This window comes from Lissotriton vulgaris, chromosome 3_1 (assembly GCF_964263255.1).
Source record: "Lissotriton vulgaris chromosome 3_1, aLisVul1.2, whole genome shotgun sequence".
In the NCBI taxonomy this organism is placed as follows: Eukaryota; Metazoa; Chordata; class Amphibia; order Caudata; family Salamandridae; genus Lissotriton; species Lissotriton vulgaris.
The window spans coordinates 1,141,302,683-1,141,329,696 of NC_141689.1; the positions used below are offsets into that span (position 1 = coordinate 1,141,302,683).

Sequence of the window (27,014 nt, forward strand, 5' to 3'; positions counted from 1 at the left end):
TGCGATGTAAAAGCACTGCGTTGTAAAAGTTGCGTTGTAAAGGATGTTTCCCCTTGTAGATAGGGCAGGGTAGTCTCAGCCTTATAATCCACCACCCATAAGCTATAATAGCTTAGTAGGATTCAGAGAAGGCGTAATGAAACCTGAGATAAGTGCGATTAGCACTACTTTTATTGTCGCTCCACAGGTTAGCGAACAGATTGATAATTGGAGAAATGTCTGTTAGCAACATTTTCCACGTTATTTCTGTCAGTCACGTCCACTTTGCCTATCATTAACGTTGCAAAGCTGAGCGTTGAGGAAACGGGCGCAGAGGCATAGAAACACGTGTGTCCTTGCTGATAGTGCAATAAAATTATTGCAGCTTTTCACCCGAAAACGGACGCTAAAGCGGCGATAATTTTGTCGTGGGGCCTTGATAATATTCCCCTTAGATTTGCATTGGTAGGCTGTATCACCAAATCATCTGAATTAAGTTGCTCAAAGTTGCGAGTGTCATACAGGAACACTCCTACGAAGTCAATGCTAAAGGCACGATACTGACAAGGACATTTAAGAATGTAGTTGATAATAGTAATCATTACATTTGTAAATTTGGAAATGCAGTTACTGTACCTAGCAATGATGATCCTTCCAGAAATCCATCATAAACCTCAACAAAGTCATTACAGCCCGAAGCACTAGCTGGTTCTAGCTCAAAGGACAGAAAGGTGAGCCGTATTCTTTGATCAGGGGCAATAGAAATCTTCCACTGCAAAAAAGACAGAGGTGGTTATTATCAGTTCACTGCAACATATTCTTCACTAGAGAAGCAACAGATGGCCATGTGCTGGGATGAGCAGTCTAGCAATATCATCAAGCCACTTCGCAGTACTTTTAGCAATGTAGGAGTAGATTAGAACAGACAAAAACATTTTCTGTGAATTCACATAAGAGGGGAATTTTATATATTGAGTTACACCCCACCTCAAAATTTGGATAAAGGCTTATTGTCTGTTTTTGTTTATAACTTTCCAGCTCACATTCTTACAACATTTAACACCATTTTACACAGAGCAAAAGAAATGAGTATACAATTTGTTATATTAAAATAAGCTACACATGTCACATTTTGCTCCCTGTGCGTTCATGCCCTCCACTAGAGGGCGTGCCTGGTCCTTCCAGTACTGGACCAAGCTCCTTGACCTTGTATTGTATCTCAGTTCACACTTGTAGGATAAAATCCTGATCATTTGTGAGCTCTTTTAAGCGCTATTTGTTCATTGTAGCCGTGTTCCTGTTTGGCTAGCGCTCTGTTTCCAGAGATTCCTACACAGTTTAGTGGTGTCGCCTTGTTTTCTGAACCAACACTGTCTTACAGCAGTTCCTAGATTTCTGATCCTGCACTATTTTGTAGAGTATCCCTGCTCTCTGAGCTAGCACTATTCTACGGTGCTACCCTGTTTCTTGAGCTAGCAGCATTTCAGTACTTCCTGTTTCCTTCAACTTCGACTACTTCTGTTGCTACCAGTTTTTTTCTGTGCTTGCCTTCCTTTCTCTGCTTCTCCTGTTCTCATTTCCCAGTGTGTTGCATTACCATCGCTGCTGCCTGAGTTCCCAGTTTCGTAATGTGTTATGTTTGTTTGTTTTCCGCCAAGTTTTACCTACGCTTTCCATTCTGTCCTGTTAAACTCTATACCCCTTTAGCTCCTTGTCTAATAGGTCTGTGTTTTAAGGCCCCCAGCCCTTTCTGTTTACACCTTCCATGTTGTAAGATCACCAGAATTTATGGACAAACAGCTTGCAACATAGGCAGTAATTCTCTCCCCCTGTGAGTATTGTCTTTACATTACCTTTTAACATCACTGAAGTTACCAGCTCCCCAGAATCTGCCGTTGTATGCATACACTACATGTGAATATTACGCAGTCAGTGTTAGTGACAGCAATTGTAGACGAGGAACTTACTGAGCTCCAGTCTTATCAAGTGACCCTCCTGAGTGCTTCACCCTTTTACTATTAATGTTGTATCTGTATGCCTTGCACACCCTGAGTGTTAGCTATTTTGAATGCTAAATTGCTTGCTGACTGTCTGCTCTTTTTGAGCTTTGACATTTAAGTTTCCCCAGTTGGATCCCTATTATCCGCTGATTTCCTGTGTAATCTCGGGCAGCTCTCTTACCAATATTCTCTTCCCATTTTCTACCGTAGACACTTTGCTGTTATCCCTTGATGCGCTTCTCCCATTCAGAATGGCTCATGTCCAGCTCTTTCTCCATGGTGGGAACTGATCTTCGGATTCTCACTCAATCTCAGTGTAGAGGCCTGTTGCGGATAAGGAACTGCACCCTGCCCTGTGGATATCTTTCAGTAAAGAGGATTGGGAGGTATCAGGGGTTAGAGGTTCAAGTGACCATTGGTTCACCTCAAACCCCAAGGATCTATCTGTCTTCTTCTCCGCAGCAAATGTGGTCCCACTGCAGCAGTATACTTTTCAGAGCCAGCCCTGCCACAGGAAACTTGCCATGCAGGGCAGGACTTGACCTATGCGGCACATTGATTCAGAGTTGATCTGGCTACTTCTGTGAGATGATTTAGCTCTGAAGTACGTTGCATAAGCAGTAAGCATTAGAGAACTATACCGCCTACATGGCGGCTCTGTGAGGTACACACCTGAAACCTAAGATGCAAATTCAATTTGGGTCTACATATAGGAAATCCATGCTTGAGATCAAACAGGAACGCTCTGTGCGTCTGCTCTCTCGTCTCCACATCTAGGCCATCTTGAACGAACAGTGCTCACATCACCCTGCACCCCCAAACCGCAGCGCTTGGGCAGGGGTCGCCTCTGGAACTACATGGTGCTATGTTGAACCTCGTGTCTCCTCAGCCTCTCGTCAAGGCAGCACAGGGCTCTACTTGAGGTAGGGCAGTGACACTGAGTGCACAGGATTCCCACCTAACTCGTGCTTGTAACTAGTAGAGAAAGATTACTTTTTACTTGTGATATAATTTGTCTCACACGAGGGGGCAGACTCGAGAGAGAATACAGTTTATCTCCTCAGAAAATCAAAGTCAAAGGAAATTTCCCTGGACTAACTCTTAGAAATTAGTTATCTATCCTCATTAGCACCTAACTATGACACAAGCATATTATTTAAAAATTTGGCCACAAACTAGAATGTAACATATATACGCTTTCTTTATTAAAAGTTCTCTCTCCGCAAGGTATTTTCCTTAACATAAGGAACCAAACTCAATATTAAAATTTCAGAAATACAATTTTCCTGAAAAACAGTTAATGTAAACATCTCTTAATATGCAATGAAAATTAATAAAACATTCATAAATACAATAAACTTATACAGTGTGCATAAAAAACATATATCACAGACTAATTACATTGGACTAATTATGAAAAACAAACAAGTAAAACCCCCTATTTTCAATGGATCAACGAGTGTTGCTCCAGGATAGTCAGATCCAATAGCCTTTATATCACTTGTGTGAGTCTTCCAATGTCCAAGATTGGCGTATTTATGAAAAACACCCGGCTTTACTTGGATTCTATAAGCATTGTGCGACAACGCGTTTCGGTGTTTTGGCCGTGGATATGGTTACACCTTCCTCAGGTTGTCCTCAAATATTTTGCTTTCAACGTGGTCTGGCTCGTTCTCAGACCCGCGGTTGAGCAGGAGGTGGAGAACACGAAGAACATATCCAGTTCAAAGAATCTCGCCGAATGACTGATCTGAAAGTCCATACCCAAGTTGTTACCGCGGTGAAAGCAAAATATTTGAGGACAACGGAACCCTGTATTAAAACCTAAGACACGTAAAATTACCAGAGCTTCGAGGGAAGCAGTACAGTCTATGAAAATCACAAAGGAAACGGTTGTATAGAACTGACAAAAGCTCTAAAACTGTATCCAGTGAGATGATGAGGTGACGAGCATAAAATCGGATAAAATAGTGTATATTTCCCCACTAGTATCCCGATAAATGCAAGACCCACTATAAAGAAGGATACCACCATCAAGGTTTTGATGACCCCAATCATATTCGTCCTGAGGAAGGTGTAACCATATCCACGGCCAAAACACCGAAACGCGTCGACGCACAATGCTTATAGAATCCAAGTAAAGCCGGGTGGTTTTCACAGAATACGCCAATCTTGGACATTGGAAGCCTCACACAAGTGATATAAAGGCTATTTGATCTGACTATCCAGGAGCAACACTCGTTGATCCATTGAAAATAGGGGGTTTTACTTGTTTGTTTTTCATAATTAGTCCAATGTAATTAGTCTGTGATATATGTTTTTTATGCGCACTGTATAAGTTTATTGTATTTATGAATGTTTTATTAATTTTCATTGCATATTAAGAGATGTTTACATTAACTGTTTTTTAGGAAAATTGTCCTTTCTGAAATTTTAATATTGAGTTTGGTTCCTTATGTTAAGGAAAATACCTTGCTGAGAGAGAACTTTTAATAAAGAAAGCGTATATACGTTACATTCTAGTTTGTGGCCACATTTTTAAATAATATGCTTGTGTCATAGTTAGGTGCTAATGAGGATAGATAACTAATTTCTAAGAGTTAGTCCAGGGAAATTTACTTTGACTTTGATTGTCTGTAGTACCCTGTTCCCTGGAACAAGTGGGGTCTTCTCTCTTTTGTTAACAAACTATCTCCTCAGAAAGCCATGCTCAGAATGTAAACATTGTAACGCTAGTACTTCAGAGTAGCACTGATATGGGATCAAGCTCTGTCCTCCTTCATAGAAACTTAACGATTTGAAGCTTTGTGATTGGCTGACACTTTTAACAAAAGTTTAAAAGCTCGCTCTCGGTGCCGATCAAAAATGAATGTAACCCCTCTTCTAATGAAGACACCACTCCTTCTTGAATTGTATAATGCCTCTGCATTCCCTTTATACAAACCTTCTTCGTGACACATACAAATGTTAGCTTCTGTGGGTTGCCAGAGTATGCAGGTTTCAAATAAACCTTTATAGGGATTTTCAATAACAATTTGAATTTCTCTTACTGGAGAGCAACTATTCGCCCCCATATGTCTAGTATGTTTTATTTAGATCACCTGCCATTGATGCATTGTCCCCAATTCTAAGACCAGTGTCTTGATTGCAAACAGGACACAGATCAAAGCAACATACCATTGGTTCCTCTTTTGTGTATAAAAAAACACTTCGCTGTTTTAAAAGAAATAAAATTGTATTTCGTTTTTATCTTCGAAGTACCTGGTACATAGCATCATTGGCATACACGTTCGCAGGGAACCCAGGGGTCTGCATCTCGCCGCCATCACCTTGCAAATGGCCGCCAGCGCCTGCTATTTCTGCAAGGAAATGAGAGTTATGCACACTGTACATGCCCAAATGGAAAGATGAATGCACTGAAAACAAAATGAACCATCGCAAAGATTCACTTTCAATCTCAAAGCAAGCACTGGGTGCGATGAACTGGAAAAGCGCATCGTTCAACATGTCCGGTTCATAATAGCTGATGCCATCGGCAGTGGAGAATGAATACATCCTTTTATTTATGGTTTTTTATAGCACGGACAAGACCCAGTGTGTGGCCGAGAGGTATACATAAGGCACCAGGTGAATATTAACAGAAACAAAAGAACAGATGTACCTTAGGCAGGCGTGCGACACAGAATTACACGATAAACATCATACAAAGCAGTTTGTGGGGCGCTGAAAGCCATTAAACATGCTTCTCCAAGGTATGAATCTGAGGTGACAAAACAGGTGCTTTTCTCGCTTTACATTGATTGTTATAATTGTGGATACTCTTGTCTCCAGCTTGCTCCATCCAATTTACAACAAAGTTTGTATTCATATAATGTTATATTTTTAACAAGTGCTAAAGAACATTGGGCAACATGTACGACCATTTCCTTTTGCCACTTGCAATTTGCGAGTCGCAAAAGGGAACGTACTAATGTGTCTCAGACGCATTTTGCGATTCCCAATTGGGTCGCAAATGACCAGCCTCATTAATATTCAAGAGGCAGATTGTAATTTGGGACCCATTGGGAATGGGCAATAACACAGAAGACCCCCATGCCTGTGCTTGCTTTTTAAATAAAGCACTTAAAAAAAAAAATGCATCCCAATTTCATTTTTTAAGAGTAGGCAGTGGTCCTTATCTCAATTTTTTTTCCTGCTGCCAGTCACAAAGGGGTCCCCTTCCCATTTGCAAGAGGCTTACTTCTTACTTGAAGTAGGATGTAAACCATGATTGTCATTCCAGTCGCAAAACAATTGCATATGCCCATGTGACTCGCTACTAGGAAGGGATGTCCTTGGCATGCCCCTTCCGAATAGCGGCTTGCAAACCATATTTTGCGAGTCAGTAACAGGTTACCGACTCGCTAAATAAGGTTAATACTTGCTTCAACCTGTTTTTGCTTTTGCAAATGGCACAAATCTTCGTTTGTGACTGCTAAAAATGGTTGTACATGTGGCCCTTTGTGAAGTAAGGCCAACATTTTGTGTGTAGATGTCTCACTGTTGTCATTTTATACCACCCTACTTCTCCTTGCCAACACCTGCAGAAATTAAGGATAGCCAGCACATCTTCAAACTGCTTTCAGTGGATGCTGAATAGGTAGTAAAGGCTATTTGCTGCTCCAGCCAGCCTGGAAATACCAGCTCTACATGGTAGTCCGGCGCAGCCCAACACTCCACACATCTTGCCCATGCTCAGAGAATAGGGTGCACTGGACGTTATCCATGCATCACCATGGCAACACCATACCACTGAGTCCAACTTCCCCAGAGTACATACACAAGTAGCTATTTGATGATCCTACTACCAGTCACTCTCAAACATACAATAAGTCGATTTGTAGAGCGCTACTAAACACCCGAGAGTGTATCCAGGACTGGACTATGGTACCTCAATAGTATATTCCGAATGTCTGACATAATATCGACAGACATAATATCTACATACAAAAATATCGGCACAAAAATATCGAAATCAAAAATATCGGAGTCATATCTTCATAAAGGTAAGTACAAAAATATCGAAAAATTAATATCGTAGTACAAAAATATCGAAATTAAAAATATCGTTTTTTTAAATGTATTAATAATAATGTAAAAATAATTTTAAAATACATATAATTTTACAAATAGTAAATAAAAATATTAAAACATAATTAAAAAATGTAAACTAATACATATACATTTAAAATAAATTAAACACTTAATAATTTAATGTAATTTTTTTTTAATTTCATTTAATTGATTTAATTTAAATTTATTTTATTTTTACCCTGTACGCCTGTACCCCAAAAACCCAAAACTGACCCTGAACCCTAAAAAATATCCCTGTACCCCAAAAACCCAAAACTGACCCTGAACCCTAAAAATACCCCTTTACCCAAAAACTGAAAACTGACCCTGAACCCAAAAAATACCCCTTTACCCAAGAACTGAAAACTGACCCTGGACCCAAAAATACCTCTATACCCAAGAACTGAAAACTGACCCTGAACCCTAAAAATACCCCTTTACCCAAAAACTGAAAACTGACCCTGAACCCTAAAAATACCCCTTTACCCAAAAACTGAAAACTGACCCTGAACCCTAAAAATACCCCTTTCCCAAGAACTGAAAACTGACCCTGAACCCTAAAAATACCCCTTTACCCAAAAACCCAAAACTGACCCTGAACCCTAAAAATACCCCTTTACTCAAAAACCCAAAACTGACCCTGAACCCTAAAAATACTCCTTTACCCAAAATTAATTAATATTATTTAATTACCAATTAATTATTAATTAACAATAACAATTAAGTAAATATATTAGCACATTAGCTGTAATTAATTTAATGTAATAATTAATATTATTTTTTCCCAATTAATTAATTAAGAATAACAAAAAATTATATATAAAAAATATTACTCTAATTAATGTAATTAACTAATTAATATTAATTAATTACCAACTAATTAATAATTAAAAATATGTACAAAATTATATTAATTAATTTACTAATTAATATTAATTAATTACCAATTAATTATTAATTACAAATATTTACAAACATATATTAATTAATTAATTATTATTAAATTACTTCCCACCCTATTCCCCTATAAACCCATAACCCGCTACAGAACATATTTATCAATTAATCAATTAATTAAAATTAATTAAAAATTAATTCTCAATTAATTAATTAATAATTCCTACTAATTAATAATTAATTTAACATAATTAAATTACTTCCCACCCTATTCCCCTATAAACCCACAACCCGCTACAGTACTAAAAGACAATATTTAATTAAATTACATTAAAAATAAATAATAAAACATAATAAATACAATATAATATACACAACATTTATTTAAAAATTGATATTAGTAACATCGAAATTATTTATTTCGATAATATTGACATCGATATTTAAAACTTCAATATTACTAATATCATACTAATATCGATATTAAGACTGTCGATATTACTTACCTTCAATATTATGTCCCATCGATATTTAAACTTCGATATAATTGTATATCGAAATTTAAAACTCGATATTTTGTCTGTGTACCGTATATTCCTTCTCATAGGATCTTTGCCTGATCTTTCATTAAACGTTTCTATAAGGGCACTTGGCACAAAATACAGACCGCACACCATATTTCCAATACATGATTGCTGTATTAGCACAGACCTGCCCTTAAATTTTTACAGAATGAAATGCAAAACAAATAAACATTCTTAATTTTCTGATGTGGGAGATGGGAGGCTTCTGAGTGCACAGAGCATAAGGTTAACCATTAGGGTTCTGCTCCCTTTCTGCTGACTTTAGTTGGGCCTTTAGTAATGGCCTGAGTTGCTGCATCCTTTTCCCCTCAATTCAAAGGGACCTCTAGTAACGGTCTGCCCTAAATTAATGTAGTACTGCACTGTAGCACAAGGAAGAAAGAGAGAATACAAGAAACCACTGCTGGGGAAAGATATGGAGCTGTTTAGCGCAGTGCTTAATTTGAGCCAGTGGTTTCCGGTGCTCGGCACGAGCACTTAATTGTTAGCATCTGCTCTAGTGATGTCTGAAATGTCACACTTGTAGAAGTGTGAGGGTAGGTGTTATGTTGATACTGTCATTAGCAGCGCTGACAAGGGCAATGAGTGGTGCAAGGAGCAGTGGCCTTCTGAGGAGGGCCCTGGCACATTTTACAAATTAAGGACTGGTTTAACGTCCCTAGCATAAATACCATGGACGTCATTTACAGTTTGGCTGAAAGGGGGCTCCCTGATAAATTCCCATACTGCTGGCTCTCCCACCCATTTGGGGTGGGGGAACTGCTGATTTTATACTGGTTGAGCCTCCACGGGCTCTGTCTGTGATCAGTCATCAGCAGCAGCCCATCGGCCACGTGGTCACCACCATCAGCGCATCAAGGGGGGTCCATCCTATTTACAGCAGCAACCCGGAAACATATGATCCCTTCCCAGTCCTGCTGTGCAAGGCATGCCGGGATCTGCAAGGAAAATAAACAAAGGCCCTGGTGTGCAGGTAGAAATCTCCTTGCAGGTCAGGCTTTATCTTCATAGAAACAAATCCCGGCAGCTGCGTGTTTGTTTCTGTACACAAGAAAAAGAATGCCAGTCTGACGAAAATGTCCATACCATGCCAGTGGGAGTACTTCGGCAGAAATGAACTGCTCACCAAATGGTTCACTAACAAGAGTGGGTGCTGTACGGATGGGAGGGCGGTGGTGCGGGCCGCTCTGCCCAGGCGGACTCAGTGGACACCTCACCATGCCTAATGACTCCAATCTCGCCAGCACGCAGTCACATCAGCCAAGGAGACCTTACCAGCAGGACGCCACCTCGCTCCTGGGGCCCTGACGCTGTGGTCTCGCCGCCCTTCCACATTGCGGCGGCTCGAGACTACAGCTCCCAGAGGGCTGAGCGTCAACTTCCGCCCACTTCCTCCTGAAGCGCGCCCGGAGGCGCTACAAAAACAGGGCACTTCCTTTGCGGAGCGGGGACCAATCTCGCCAGCACGCAGTCACATCAGCCAAGGAGACCTTACCAGCAGGACGCCACCTTGCTCCTGGGGCCCTGACGCTGTGGTCTCGCCGCCCTTCCACATTGCGGCGGCTCGAGACTACAGCTCCCAGAGGGCTGAGCGTCAACTTCCGCCCACTTCCTCCTGAAGCGCGCCCGGAGGCGCTACAAAAACAGGGCACTTCCTTTGCGGAGCGGGGACCAATCTCGCCAGCACGCAGTCACATCAGCCAAGGAGACCTTACCAGCAGGACGCCACCTCGCTCCTGGGGCCCTGACGCTGTGGTCTCGCCGCCCTTCCACATTGCGGCGGCTCGAGACTACAGCTCCCAGAGGGCTGAGCGTCAACTTCCGCCCACTTCCTCCTGAAGCGCGCCCGGAGGCGCTACAAAAACAGGGCACTTCCTTTGCGGAGCGGGGACCAATCTCGCCAGCACGCAGTCACATCAGCCAAGGAGACCTTACCAGCAGGACGCCACCTCGCTCCTGGGGCCCTGACGCTGTGGTCTCGCCGCCCTTCCACATTGCGGCGGCTCGAGACTACAGCTCCCAGAGGGCTGAGCGTCAACTTCCGCCCACTTCCTCCTGAAGCGCGCCCGGAGGCGCTACAAAAACAGGGCACTTCCTTTGCGGAGCGGGGACCAATCTCGCCAGCACGCAGTCACATCAGCCAAGGAGACCTTACCAGCAGGACGCCACCTCGCTCCTGGGGCCCTGACGCTGTGGTCTCGCCGCCCTTCCACATTGCGGCGGCTCGAGACTACAGCTCCCAGAGGGCTGAGCGTCAACTTCCGCCCACTTCCTCCTGAAGCGCGCCCGGAGGCGCTACAAAAACAGGGCACTTCCTCCGCATCGCGGACGCGCGCGGACGGCGCCGGGCGGAGCCCGGGCAGAGGGCGGGCCGTCTGTGGCCGTCAGTGGATAACAGTGGTCGGGCGGGCCACCCCCCTTGACTCTTCCATACTTTATTTCGTGAGTACTGTTTTGAATTTAATCAGATTTTAATTTGTTACTTGCTTACACAAGCCCCTTAGTCATTGGGATAATGCCGCCAAAGGAAAGCAAAGGGAAGAGTGATACTGTTGCCTTTACAGGAGCTATGGACCAATTCCTTAAAAGAATGAACTCTGTGGTGGATGAAAGCATCAACATCATGGAAAGGAGGGTCTCACAGGAACTGGACATTGCGAGAAGATCCTCTCTTGGGCCATTGGCCCATGTACAAACACCTATCACCAAAGATAGAACTGAGATAGTTGGGAGTTCTGATGATACTCAATGTAATGGCATTAATGTGGTTACAAATACTGCCAATGATATACTAAATCTCACAGAGAGTAGTTCCCTAACTATCTCCGACTCTATTTTGCAATCTCCTAATAATTTACCTACTGCTCGTACTGTACCGGTAGTTGTTGAACAAGCTAAAGTTTACAATACCAGACAGCAAAAGGGGGTGAATGCAGGGGCTATTCCAAAGAACAAACAAGGGCCTGTAAACAATATTAGCGGTAAGAGAAAGAAGGGCCCTAAGCATCCTGTCTCACCTAACACTAGCCGGGAAGGGGCTGTCGGTACAAACAAGGATTTAACAGGGATTGGGGCAGAGGAGGTGGACTGTGCTACCACTGTTATACTTGAAGCACTACGTTACATGCTCCACCCATTAGAGGAGAGATTAAGCAAAATAGAGGCATTTCTGAAACGTATAGAGAGGGACATAAAGGAGAGAATAGATATACAACAGAGAAAACCTAGTTCTAACTCGCAACCAACATTGACAACAGCTATCCCTGTAAAACCCTTAGATGCTACAGATGCGCAAAAGGAAAATTTAGCATCTAAATCAAACATGGGGGGACCTATGACAGCTAGTGATGTACCCAATGGCCAGTCTCAAAAGCAAAGCACCCCAATCCTAACTGGTAACAAAGAGGTATTAGATGTAGACAAAACTAGTAAAGATCATGTAAAGGATGTACTTAATCTTCCACCAGAGGTTTGCCCCTTTGTGGTCATCCTGACTGGAGTCCCTGAGCTAGGAGAACAAGAGTTGGAAAGTACATCCTACCTCTGGAAAAGGCTGACTCAATGGTTGAATACCAACAGGCCATTGCCACCCGGCCTGAGGGGCAACATCCTGAGTATTAGGCGAGTATCATGGGTGGGGAGCATGAAGAAAGACATACAAGGTGACAGTATAGTTATCAACTTTGACAATCCAAGAATAGTTAACTATATCTGCAATTGGAAGTATCCTAATCCAGATCCAGCCACTACCATACACCCATTCAAGTTAACACATTTTTATCCACCCAGTCACTTTCATTCTAGAACAGATGGGTGGACCACAGTAAGGCACCGAGGGAACAGACACCAAGGAGTAGGCTGGTTAGGACAAACCCACCATCCCTTTAACTTCCTCTCCTATAACCGATTCGACTGCCTAGAGTCAGTTGATTGACTTCAGGCATCATCTAAGGTTACTATATTAAATGAACCCTCATCATTAGATAATGTGATCCCCATACTTAGCGTTATATCACCTAGGGGAAACGGGGAAGTGAATATACCAACTAATCATGAGGAGATTGGCAGTGAAAATCCCTGCAACCGCAATAATCTGATAGAGTCCGACCATGAAGTATGTACAAGACCCCGTGATATAATGGGAGGAGATAGTGATATTAGAAAGTTATCGGTGGACAGGCAGTTAAATATCTGTAGCAACATTGATGATAATCTACTCCCCACTGTTAAAGCTAGCACACATTGTATAAAAGAGAGATCGTCATTATTAAACTTAGTCTCTTGGAATGTTGCGGGTGTTGGTGCAAAATTGTGTGATCCTGACTGGAATAGTTATATTAATTCATTCGATATCTGTGTGCTACAAGAAACATGGGCCACGGATCAGATCCATAGAATAGGATACAGAACCTACCAAGTGGCGGCTGTGCCCTCAGCAAGAGGGAGAGCCTCGGGAGGGTTGGTAATATGGATCAGTACAACTATCGATGTGGGGATAAAGATGTTAAACACCGATTCCTTAGATATAATAGGATTGAAACTAACCACGAGTGACAAGAGGATAATAAATCTCATAAATGTGTATAATAGACCATGTCCGACTAACAGGGAATCACCATGCATAGAGAAATTGGAAATGCTCATGGGCACTTTGGATCATGATGAAAGTATTGTTTTATGCGGTGACCTAAATTGCAATTTTGAGCCAATTGTGGGGATGACCAAATTGTATGAGGATGAGGATGTTGCACATGGGATACCAGTACTAAACAGTGGAACTGTTCGTGGAACTACACTAGCCCTCCAGATCACAGGGTTATTCACAAGTTATGGTCTAAGAGCCTGTAATGGCCGTATGCCATCAGACTCCCCGAGAGCATTTACCTTTAGTAGGGGGAATTGTAGTAGCAAGATAGACTATGTTTCTGTTTCTTTTAAACTGTGGCCATATACATATGATTTAAATGTTGGAGAACGGTTTGAGAGTGACCACTACCCGTTAGAAATGAGTTTCTTGTCAAGTATCCTGAAAGAACCTGTAGCTACTGGGGGTACCCAAGGTCCAGAACTACCATTAATCTGTGATAATGTTGTATTAAGTAATAATCGAAGGGCCATTAAATGGGCATATATTCTAGAAAGAAAGGATCTATTGGCTAATATCTATTCTGCATTTGTTAACTCATTCGAGCTTTACAACATGGACGACTGTAATCCGGGTGAATTTATTGGTCTGCATAAATCCTTTTGTAAAAAACTGATTGATCTTATTACAAAAAAACCAAGGAACGGGAATGGATCGGTAAACACTAAACTAGTAGGCAAACCATGGTTTAACAGGGAATGCCGAGATGCCAAAACCGACCTGATCAATGCGGTAAAAACAAAAAATCCCGAAGATCTTAAAATAAAAAGGAAAATTTATAATAAAACACTAGCCACTGCAAAGTCATCCTGGGACGAGGACCTATGGTCCAGCATGTTATCAGCTGCGAAAATCAAAGATCATAGGCAGTTCTGGGAGTTAGTAGCCAAAGGGAACAAACCAGATAGAGGCTCGAGGGAGGTATTCCTAAATGAAGCCACATGGGTAGCTCACTTTACATCATTATATGCAGCCAAAATTACAGAAGAAAAGCCTACGGTAGATCCAAATGGAATAGTAACCCAGATAGAGGATGCTGAAAACCTATTGGTAATTTTTGATCTACAAGAGACTGTAACAGCAATTGCTTCTGTGAAGCAAGGGAAGGCCCCGGGCCTGGATAAGATTCCTGGTGATCTTTATAAACATAATGTGGAGATCTGGGCACCTTATCTAAATCATTTATTTAATGTCATCGCAGCAGGAGACCAAATCCCTGACACATGGGTTGGGGCAGAAATTATTACCATTTTTAAAAAGGGGGATAGAGGGGACCCTGCGAACTATCGCCCCATTAGTCTTTTAGACATAACACAGAAAATTTATGCCAGACATATTCTTAACCGCGTAAATACGTGGCTAGAGGAAAACCTGATTTTATCCAAGTATCAGGCAGGGTTTAGAGAAAAGACTGGGACCATCGACCAGGTACTAAGGCTGTGCTGCTTGTACTGGAAATATGTTATTATTCGCAGAGGTAACTTATATGTTACCTTTGTAGATCTACGAGCAGCTTTTGACCTCATCCCCCGTGACCTACTGTGGAAATCATTGAAAAAGCAGGGGTTCCCAAAAGATCTTTTGAAACTAGTGATCAGGTTACACCAGAATAACTATGCCACGGTAAGATGGGGTCCTAATGGCGAGCTAACAAGTGAAATCCCTATTAAGAGGGGAGTACGCCAAGGGTGCGTGCTGGCACCAACACTTTTTTCCCTTTATGTTAACGATATTGCAGCCCATATGGAGAATTGTGACAATGATTCACCTCGCTTGGGGGGGGATCGAGTTTCGGCCCTCCTCTTCGCGGATGACACAATTCTCATTTCACAAACTCCCAGAGGCCTGCAGACTTTACTAGACAGGTTCCAGCAGTATTGTATTACAAAAGGGTTAGAAGTTAATGTGAAAAAGACTAAATATATGGCACTTAATCCTCACAAAGGTTTTAGGAAAAACCTAACACTAAATGGAGAAAAACTTGACTATGAATCAAGTTTTACGTATTTGGGGGTACTATTAGATTCAGCCCTAAGTTGGAAACCCCAACTAGAAAAATCTAAAATTGTCTTCAAGCAAAACTGCCTACCAATACTGAAAAGACACAATAACTGTGTTAATAAAGCAGTTACCCCAGCATTAGAATTGTTTAAGTGCAAGGTTCAGTCGGCGGTTCTTTATGGGGCAGAACTCTGGGGACCCGTGTGCAGAAAGACTTTTGAAATCATGGAAAATAGGTTTCTAAGGGGACTACTAATGGTTCCTAGTAGTACTCCATTATTACCCTTACTCCTTGATATGAACATACGACGCACTGACCTACATGCATTATTAAGACCATTATTGTTATGGGTCAGGCTGTGGATTACCCCAGAGCTGTCTGAATATAAAAAAGGGTTGGTTGAAGTTCAGGAACTGGACACATGTAACAAGATCTTTTGGTTTAAACATGTCAAAATTTGGTTAACAAAAATGGGTTTATCCCACTTTTGGACCCAACCGGAACTATTGACTGTGTCCTCAAAGAAAATAGTAAAACTCTCTTTTTGGGCTTTAGTGAGCCATGATGCTGTATATGTTGGAGCACATGGCCCCCTAACCGAAAGATTTCTATTGGTGAAAAATGTAGCCAAGTTTGAAATGTTTCTTGATGAGATTCAACCACCTTTAGCAAAAACCTTGTATATAAAGTATAGGTACGGTATACTAAGAACTCGGGAAACCGAGTCTAAATGGGGCAAAACCAGTAATGATAAATGCACTTTATGTACAAATGATGCAAGAGAAGACATTTTTCATATCTTGTTTTTCTGTCCAAGTTATGTAGAAACTAGGAAAAAATGGATAGTGCCATTGTGCCGTAATATTGGAACAACTTCATATAAGGAAGCAGGAAGAATTTTACTTATGGACACTAGTCAATTAATAGTGTTTGGTATCAGTAGATTCCTTTTGGCAGTAAAATTCATTAGGCAAAAATCATCACTGGCATTTTAAGTGTCTGGCTGTTATATATCAATTTAATGTTTTTTTAACCTTGTAAATATTTTAACCATCCTTTTAACTATATTTATTGATGATTGTTTTAAAGCTCACTCTCGTGATGTAACTAAGAAGCCCAGGGATAATATTTTGGTCATGCACTAGCACTTTTTGAATTATATATCATGTAAATTTGCTGATGATATTGTGGCCATGTATAACTATGTGTATTATTTTTTTTTTTGTATATCTTTTATGATGCAATTGCAACGAAATAAAGATTATTGAATTGAATTAATGACTCCAATTGTCATTTAAATACGAAGATGATTTATTGTAATACTAGCAAATGTTTCCAAATGGTTCACTCTTGTCAGGACCATGCACAGGTCTGGTGTAAGACTGGCACCGGCATCACGTTCGCCATTCTTGGCATTTTAATAACACTGTTACGATTGTGGCATGAGGCAGCCAGCTGTAAGATACTTTTTTTTTTAACTTAAATAAAATAAGGTTACACACACGGGCCTACAACCACAGGGGCCGGCCGCTAGCAAAAGTAGAAGTAATCAGTATATACCACAGCTCTTTCGCCGACATCCCTGAGGCCCGGCAGCGATGCAGGATAAGATCCGTAGCAACACAGGATAGAGCCATGATGAAGTATTATTTTGTTTTTTACAAAAGAAGAAAATAAAGGAAAGAAAACAAACAAGACTGAAGGCATGGAACCTTGTACACGAAATTGTGCTCGTACAGGAGGGACCTTCAAGTGCAAAGTTGTGCAAACTAATAGTTAGTGGAGGGGGTCAGGGGGGCCAGTGGGGGAGTCAAAAATAGGTACAAAATTTAAACAAGACATGGAATGTCGGATCAGGGGGAGAGGGAGATGTCCGGATTGTCCTCCAACGGGGGCGTACATATGTTCCCTCGGTAGGCGTTCCGCTGGCTCCAGATTTTAGTCCACGCCCTAGGCTTGCCCCTAGCCAAATACTCAGTCTTCTCTCTAAACATGTACCAATTCATATTTTCCTTCCATACTGACACAGTGGGCGGCTGCCGGGAACCCCACAACTGTGCAATGTCTCTCTTGGCAATCATGTTCCCAAGGGTCGCCCACCGGGTCTGAGCGACGTTATAATCATTCTGTTCCCACACATTCAACAGACATCGCCGAGCCTCAGGCAGCAGCGCGACTCTGGTGACACACTCCATCACTGCATGCACATGATTCCAAAATGCGGTCACCTCCGGGCACTCCCAAATAATATGGAGGAAGGTAGCAATCATGCCACAACCACGCTTACATAACCCATCAGCAGAAAAACCCATGGAAACCAGACGAGGACCGGTGACATACACACGGTGGAGGATTTTAAGTTGGACGAGGTGGAGACGGGCGGTAATAGCCACCTCCTTAGGTGAAGATAATGCAGACTGCCAGTCTTCATCGTCCAGTTCCAGCCCATCCCGGGTCCAGACTTCTCTGAGACGTACAAGGAGATCCGCCCGGTTATTGATCAATTTCTTGTATATTAGTGAAATCGTACTATCAGGCACATGACCATCAAGCACACGATCCTCCAGCGGGGAGGACTCAGGGATATTGGCATTGGCAGCGAAGACCGAGGTCAAGGCATGACGAACCTATGCATATCTAAAACACTCCCTGTCACTCAACTCATATTCCTTCTGCAACGTCTCAAAAGTCTTAACTGCACCCTTGGCCCAGAGGTCGCCCACTCTGCTAATACCAATCATATCTCATTTCTCAAAACCTTTCGTTGTCCAGAGGCATCCCAATCTCTCAGACGCATACAAAGGAGTCGCGCGTGTCAGTCGATCCTCCCAACCCAGGGCCGCATTCGCATCACACCAGACTCGTACTGCAATCTTAGTGGGACCTGTTAAATTTCTCCCTGCCACCTTAGAGTAGAGCGCCCTGTTGTAATTCCCACCCGGCAACTGATACTTGTCCATCTCAAATGCAGGATTTGGGCTGGGTGCATACATTGCATGGTTAATCACGCACAACTGAGAGGCCCAATAATACCGCCTGATGCCTGGGAGCGCCATGCCCCCGTCATACCAGGGGAGGGTTAGCTTAGTGAGGGCGTTTCTTGCACGCCCGTCCCAGACAAGCCGCCTCTGCAAGCTCTCCACCTCCCGGAAATAGCCCGCCGGGATAATATCGAATGAATTCTGGAGTGCGTACAGAAAACGTGGCAGGGACATTATTTTAAAAAGCACAGCACGACCGAGCGGCGACAGTGGTAATCTACGCCAACGAACAACGTCGAGTTTCAGCCTCTGGAGCGGGGGAAGCAAATTGCGTTCATAGCGAACAGCGGGGTCTAATGATATAAAAATCCCCAAATATTTGAATCCCGTCTGCGAGACCTGGATGGGAAATCTACGAGGCAAGGGGGGAAGACGGCCCGAAATTACATAGACACAGGATTTAGTCCAATTAATAACTAGACCTGAGTTCTTGCCAAACGAAGTGAGAACATCGAACAAAACATTAAGCGATTTTTGGGGGAGGTAAGGTATAACAGGATATCGTCAGCATAAAGCGAGATCCGTTCTTCAAAATCTGGAGTCCACTGAATACCCTTTATTGAAGGCTCCCATCGGAGCCAAGCTGCCAGAGGCTCTAAGGCAAGCGCAAAAAGTAGGGGAGACAACGGGTAACCCTGTCTCGTACCCCTCCCAAGAGTAAAAGAATCAGATACTCAGCCATTAACGACCACCTGAGCCAGCAGTTCCTCGTATAGAAGTTTCACCCACCCGATAAACTCAGAACCAAAACCAAATTTCGCGAGGGCGGCCCAGAGATAAGGCCATTCGATAGTGTCGACAGCTGTAAGATACTTGAATAACTTGTCTGTGTTCATCTTTGCACTCAAGTATCGATCCATGTGTGCAATTTTCAATCCATAAATCCATCCGTCCCCCTGTTCATCCATCCATCCATAAATCCATCCATCCAATCCCCATCCATCCATCTGCTCACCCATCCATCCATCCATCCATCCATCCATCCATCTATCCATACATCCATCCATCCATCCATCCATCCATCCGTCCATCCATCCATCCATCCATCCACCCACCCACCCATCCATCCATCCATCCATCCAACCATCCACCCGCCCATGTTTTTATATTTCTGACATATTTGACAGAGCTACGGTTTCATTAACCCTCCATGGAGCACCATCACAAGAAAAACCAGAGGGAACACCATCAACCTACAAACTTAGGGACATATTACCAACAAGTAGCGATATTTTTCGCTAAATAGGCTTAGCGACGATTTTTTTATCGCTGCCTATCGCTGGATATGTTAGCAGAGAAAACATGCTATTAACAAAGTTTTTCTCCATTGTGCTAAAATATCCAGCGATAGCGGCGAAATGCGTGAATATCGCTGAGAATACAGCGATATTCACGCATTAGCGATGAAATGCTCTTAGCCATGTTATCCACCTCCCATTGTCTAACATGGCTAAGAAGTGGTCTGGGCAGGTGTTAGTATTTGGAGATATTCGCGCTTAGTGCGAATATTTCCAACGCTATGCCTGCCTTGCTAATAGGCGTAGCGATGTTAGCGACTGCTTTCAGTCGCTAACTGGTTGGGTACGCCCACTTTGCATGTCATTAGCGATAAACATCGCTGACATGCAAAGCGGGCCCCAAACCGCTCGCTATCGCCTAAAAGCTGTCACTAACATCAGTTAGCGACAGCTTGCTAATAGGGCGATAGAATTATCGCCGCTTAGCGGCCGAAAACAGCAGCTAAATCGGCGATAATTGCCTATCGCCCCCCTTGGTAATATGCCCCCAGATTAGCCACATTCACTCATGGCAGAGGATGATGGGTTACATTTCAAGCGTGACTTCCACCGAGCAACGAATGAGACCATATAGTGGAAAACCCCACAAACCGTAACAATCCTCCATGAACTTAAAGTGCTAAGAGGCCAAGGAACTAACAAATCTGTCCACGCAGAAAACACTGCACCATACAAAAAAAACACAAAACAAGTTAACAGAAATGTCAGCTCCTTCATCTCTAACATCTTGTATTAAACATATTCTAAACAGGGTGCAATCCTTACACATTTATTATAAATAGCCAATGCCTGAAGTAGGGATTAATTGGAAATGTGTTCATAATGCGTTCTACTACATGTTCCCTTTTCCCTAAAATGTAAATTGTTTAAAAACCCATTGTTTAAGATGGTTACCATACTCAAAGTATCCTTTTAGTATGCCCATTTGCTTTTTAAGTTTAACTTGGTAGTACAGCTGTCTCCTTGTCCTAGTATTACAAATTCTTTAAAATATACAGTGTCCTTTGGCTCCACCCAGATGAGTATTACTCCTTTACGACACGCTATTGGCTGTTGGATGGTTCATTTCGCTTCCTATAGAGAGCGTGAATTTCCTTGCATGAGGCTCTATTTTACATCTCAATAGAACACTAACTAATCACACATTAAGTATATAGAAGACTACTTTTCTTTTGTTTTTTCTTTGCTGTAAGTTGTTTTTAAAACCCTTTAGTCTGAGCTCAAAATGCAAGCCGGAACTATTGCCTTGGCAGTGCTTGTTTGACACGAGAAGCCTGTGAAACTCCTATGAAGGGCAGGTTTTACAGCTTAAAATAGGGCATGTCCTTGGGCATTTGGTTAATTGATGAGCAGTCGCGGATGAGCTCGAGTCAAAAAGATCTTGCTGTGGTTTACTCTTATGGAACTCCTGTTGTACTACTGAATAACAGGTGCCAACCTGTAGTACTCCCTATCTGCGCTTGGGGTTCTGTACTTCATCAGCAGTACTACAACAGTAAGTGACACATACTTGCAAAAATCTTTGTGAATCGGACCTGATGCCATTCTACTCAATAAATGAATGCTTTATGGAAGACAAAAACAAAATGGTTTCTTCTCTGAACATTTCTTTCGGAGTATGTGCGCTCAGGGCTTTAAGTGGGATGAAAATACTGGGAGGTCGCTCAAGGGGCGTGGCCAATGTAATTAAGGGTGTGGCTTAAAACACCAAAGCTAAAAATCTGTGTTTAGCATAGTGTGCTGCTCAAATTGAATTTTGCTGTTTCTGTCATTGCGTCCAGATATATGATACAATAAGTAACATTACACCTGCAAGCCAGGATTAATGGCTTTGCCAATGGTTGTTAGTTGCATAAGATAAAATAACCTGTAACTATGGCTTGTTTTATATAGTATTGAAAAAGCTTCCACTTACAGCCCTGGTGACACCACAGCAATGTTGCTGTTCCTGTGTTTCAAAAAGAGAAGGGAAATCCAGAGAGAAGATACCTCTCTTTAAAGGATATCTCTTCCCCTGCAACGCTCCCCTGGCATGACGTCATGCCGTCACTTCTCCACTAGTGAGAAGTGAGCAGTGTGAGCAGCGCACATCGATGTGCCTGCTGTCACTGCAGTCCGGAAAAAAACGGACCGCCTGTGCCAGAGCACAAAACAGAGCCCGATAGAGACCCATTTCGAGGCCCCCTTCAAAAAACTGCTGGTGCTCAGCACTGGTGAGACCCGGCCCACTTAAAGCCCTGTGTACACTAATAGCCCCATGCTGAGTATTTTAATGGCAGTTTGAAAAACATTGGGCCTGATTCACAAAGGTAACCAACCTTACACTTCAGTGTAAGTTCATGATTGTTTGCTATTCACAAAGGTATTCACCCTAGTAATATCTTTTCAACTACAGAGTGCGCATGCATAAAAAGATAGACGGCCCTCTCTTTTTATGTGCGGAGGCTCTGCAGTCATAAATATACTACTAGTAAAATACCTTTGTGAATAGCAAACAACTGTAAACTTGCACTAAAGGGAACATTTATCTTTGTGAATCAGGCCCAAGGTGTCCACTTTACTTATCAAATTGTGAAACTCACATGGTCTCCAACAGTTCCTTGAGGCTAGCTCGTTGTTACTTTATACAAGAATGCCTCTGCCATCTTGGTCTGTGTCACATGATCATGTCTGCTACAGGGCAGACTCTCACCTTCAACCTAAGTATAAAGATTCCCAGCAGCCTCATAGTCCCACACCCTCTTTGATTTTGGCAGACACAATTTGAAACAATTTGAAATAAAGGGATAAGAAGATGCAGGTTTTCTGTATCAAAGTTGGATTTTTTTCCATTTGTACCTGATGTCCTGGCCGGATCAATTGCTTCATAAAACGCTTTAAATCCTCTGTCCGACGTTTTGCTGTTGCTGGCAAAGAAAATTGTCAGCTTGTTACCCACGGAAACCAGTTTTTTCGGAATCGCATGCCCACAATATTTACCTGAGAAATGGAAAAAGAAAGAAAACTAGATTAATAATTGCATGAGGTCATTGTTGCCTGCGGTACCTGTCATAGCGCGCAACTACCACCAGGTGGCAGGGCTTCAGAGAGTCACCTTATTTGCCTGAATTTTATTCAGAGGTTTGTACAGTATGGGAGGGGAGTGCGTGGAATTCTAAGAAGGCTCGATGTTTGCCTACATTAGAAAATATGCTGTTTTTCAAGAATAAAGACCGGGTATCGAAGAAGACCACAAAATTCTGCAAATCCTATTTTGTTATATTAGGTTTTTACAATTCACATCACCGAGTGCAGGAATAATTGATGTACTTAATTAGTTACTTAGGGGCATACTATCAAGAACGGTGTTAAAAATTATTGCCGGTTTAGCTGCAGAAAACTGCTGCTAAAGCGGCGATAATGGGCTTGATTATATGCCCTGGGGCATTCCAATAGAAGCCCATGTTCACACCAGAACATGGGCTTCTATGGGAATTCTCAAGGGCATATTATCAAACCCATTATCGGCGCTTTAGCAGCAGTTTTCTGCCGCTAAACCGGCAATAATTTTTAACACCGTTCTTGATAATATGCCTCCTATATTCTTTAAGGAGCTTTTGTCAGAGCCATTCTTTCAGATTTCTAAGGTGCTTTTTCAGTCAAATGAACAGGGCGCTACATGTTCAACTTTCTGAGCTATGTGGAACCACTATAGCAATTTGAGCTTGTACTTAAAAACACTATATTAAATTAACAAGGATTGGCAATGCCAAATATTTATTACTTGCCTATACATACAACGTAGGCTGATCAGCGTTGCTAATGCTTGTCTATAGTGATCCGGACCTGATCCAACTAGATGCATATATCCCACCTGCCTTCACACATTGTCATTATCTAGCATTAATGGACTAATCCGTAAACAGATGAGTTCACTTTAAAAGTAGGGGCAGATTTACAATCCCCTTGCGCCACTTTTGCGTCACTTTTAACATGGGAAAAGTGACGCAAAATTGACGCAAGGGGCTTGTAAATCTGCCCCTTAATGTTTATACGTTCCATGGGACAACGCCCCTTCATTCACATCAAGCGTTAGCTCAGCTCCTCCACACGTTAGTGTCAGCTACGTCACTGCATACACGCTTGCTATTGGTGACATTGATGAAAGAGGAAACGTGTGTTAATGCTTCCGTGTGGGTTTAAGGTAAGGGGATGTTGAATGAATGTGCTTCTGACCTTTAACAGGCTTGTATGTGCAACTCTGTCATGTCCAGCTTGACCACGTAGATTTTGATGGCTGTCCAGAGACAGATCGAGCTGCTAGGTGGCAATCCTACAAGAGTCTGGTGAGACAACTAGAACTGTCTCTAAGTCAGCCCTAAAAAGGTAAAGGGCCAAGCATGGGCATCCATGAACAGTTTAGGTCTACATCCTGTACCACTCTACTTCGTGCAGCATGACCTTCCCAGTTAGGCTGTACTGTTTCGGCCCATGGAGGGAGTTCCGTGGGACGCAAAGGTGGGGCGGGGGAGGGGCATGGTGGGGGGTAGTAAACACCGAAATATGGATGATTGCAGGTAGGTAAACAATTAAATGAATACAACTAATTTTGTTGCGCACCCTGCATAGCATTTTGCAATGCAGGGCGCGCAACAAAATTCGTTTCATTCATTTAATTGTTTACTTACCTGCAATCATCCATATTCCAGTGTTTACTACCCACCCACACTTCCCATCCCCCACCCTGCCTTTGTGCCCCACGGAACTCCCTCCACAGGCCGCAACTGGGGTTGTACACACACTCTCACTCCTGTTTAATCCATTTGAACTCCGCACCACCTCCGTGTGCCCTGTGATTTCCCATACCCTTGATATACTTACCTACGCATTGTGGGGCATATTTATGAGGCTTTGTGTCATGCTTGCACCACGCAACATGGTACATGAGTGACGCAAACCTCTAAGTCAGATTTGTGAAGCCATGCAAAGCAGTTTTGCGTGGCTTTGAATGGCTTAAAAAATCTGGAGTAAAAAAAAAGCAGCACAAATCGCTGTGTTGCGATACTCTGCACAAAGGGAGGCATTCCATGGCGTCGCAGTGGGTGTTCTCATGCATCTCCCATGGTTTTTGACACATTCCCAGATTTACAAGGACTTGTAAACCTGGGGATGTGCCAAAACGTTATGCCTCCCCAGGAGAGATGTAACGAGGAGAAATATTTTTATTTCTCCTTATTGCTTCCTCTTTCTATGTGTGCTGCATTCTGCATCACACATAGAAAGAGGAAAAAGCCTGCCTCCAATGCAGGCACCAACGGAGCATGGTGCAAGGGTGCCTGCGCTGGCGTTAGGCTGCCAGAACGGCACCAGTGCAAGGAAAAGGACAGGAATACGCCTTATTGGATAAATATAGCATTTTCCTGCCCTTTCCCTTTGACGCAGGGCAGGGCAGCAAGGTGACTTGCTGTGGGGCCCTGCACCACCAATGTAGTAAATATGTCCCTGTATCTCTGCTTGTACCCTGCGCAACTCCATTTGCATTCTGGGCTCCCTTAGTTGCACCTGACCCCCCACCTCCCAGCCAGCCCCCCCTGTGCACTCCTGAATAGGGCTGAACCTGCCTTCCACAATGTTGGCTCCACCTCCTGCTGGGCGGCTGACGACCCTGCCCCTCTCCCTGAAAATAAAGGAGAGGCCAGGAAAACAAAGTGCTCAAGGAACACCCAGAACTGGTTCAGACCGGGTTCAGAGCCCTCCTGCACAAAGGGATCAAAGACTTTTAGGGGTATAAGTACAGGACCCCTGACTACAGAAAATTAGATCATCCTGGAATCAAGAAGGAACCTCTGCCAAGGAGAAAGCTGAAACTGAAGAAGGAAGACTGCCCTGCTGTTGCTCTGCTGGACTGACCTGCTGTTGCTTTGCTGCCAAAGAGAGGGGAAGGACTTTGCTTTGTGCTGTGCTGTGTCCCCTTGCTTGAAGGAATCTTCAAGGGCCTGAGAAGAGCTGGCTCCCTGTTAAGTAATCCCTGGAACAAAAGGACTTCACCCCCAGCTTCCCTGAACTATGCTGAGAGAGTTCTGTCCTTCCTAGAGTGCTTGGGCCAGTTGTGGTGCCTCTGGAAGTTGTACCTGTGTTGGGAAGCTGGAAACCAACCTTTTAAAGAACTTTTCTGCAAGTTCTATCGCATCCCCGAAGACCGAGATAGTTGCAGCGCCTGTCTTGGCTGCCTGAAGACGTCACATCCTTAGTTTGCGGGAAGATTTCCGTTGCTGCGAACATCGTCGCAGAGCCTGTCGGCGCTGGGTGAGATCACCGCATCACGTCGCTGTGAGAATTGTCGCAGAGCCATCGCATCCAGGTACTGCGAGAGAAAGATCGCCGCTGAGCTGCGCATCGCGGCCCCGGAGATCGTCGCAGTCCCTCAAGATCGTCGCATCGTGCCTTTGCGAGCATTTTCCTACGGAACCTCCGCACCAGAATCCATACAAGGTATCGCCTCCCTCCCCATACAGACCGGACTCGTCCCAACACGCCCGCTAAGTCCAGCGGGGTTGTCGCATCGCCAAGGTCTCAGCAGGGACGGATCACTTGTTTTTCACCGCACCAGCTTCTGTTTTGGAACTTTCTCGCATTTAAATGTACTGTTGGCTAAACGTGACGCAACTGTGAACTTTTCACGCAACTGTGGATTATTGTATCGCAACCGTAAGAACTCTTTTGCAACCATATTCTTGATCCTGATATGTTGGATTTTTGTTGTTTTGGTCTTATGTAGTTTAGATTACATACCTTTATTTTTCTAAACTGTTGTGGAGTCAGTTTGTGGTGTTTTCACTGTGTTACTGTGAGTGTTGGTGCAAATACTTTTCACATTGCCTTTGATAAGCCTTGACTGCTCGTGCCATGCTATTAAGGGGGTGAGCAGGGGTTATCTAATAGTGTTTCCTCCTTACCCTGACTAGAAGCAAGGGTCCCTATTTGGACAGTGGTACCTACCTCTGCCAACTAGAGGCCCCCAGTTCTTACAATTGCTAAATCAGCCGGACACGACTATATGCATTATACGCAATGCCAATTAAGCAGAGAACCGACAAGGATGTGAAATAGCAGTTTTTGAGGTGCAGAACTCACCAAGCATGGCCAAAGTATCCCTGATGGCGACATGGTCCCCACTGCAAAGCAAGGTGTCCTCCAGGGAAAACTCTTCAAACCAAAGGTGGATGACCTGAAATGTAACAACAATGTCATACATCAAGGCTGCTACATGTGCTTGAAAATAGCAGTCATTCATTTTTTTCCTCGTTTTAACAAAGTGGCTTAGTTTTTAGGATATTGATTTCACATTTTACCATGACTCAGAAAGGTAAACAAAATGGAATGTGATTTATTGAAGCGTGATTTCTAGGTGCCAGGATCTTGTAGGGGAACCCAGCATAAAAACGATTTTGCTTATGAAATCACATCCTTCATAAAT

The 27,014-nt window shown here is 43.1% G+C and overlaps 1 protein-coding gene across 1 annotated transcript in view; it reads right to left on the reverse strand.

Moving 5' to 3' along the window:
• Nucleotides 1–27,014, reverse strand: part of LOC147727573 (ovochymase-2-like) — a 455,363-nt gene that overhangs the window by 312,131 nt on the left and 116,218 nt on the right. Inside the window, exons 3-6 of the mRNA XM_086961618.1 lie at nucleotides 26,672–26,765; nucleotides 22,397–22,537; nucleotides 5,241–5,338; nucleotides 616–751 (exon numbers count right to left, since the gene is read on the reverse strand). Of these exons, the coding sequence (XP_086817744.1) occupies nucleotides 616–751; nucleotides 5,241–5,338; nucleotides 22,397–22,537; nucleotides 26,672–26,765 (469 nt within the window). The remainder of the gene's footprint in view (nucleotides 1–615; nucleotides 752–5,240; nucleotides 5,339–22,396; nucleotides 22,538–26,671; nucleotides 26,766–27,014) is intronic.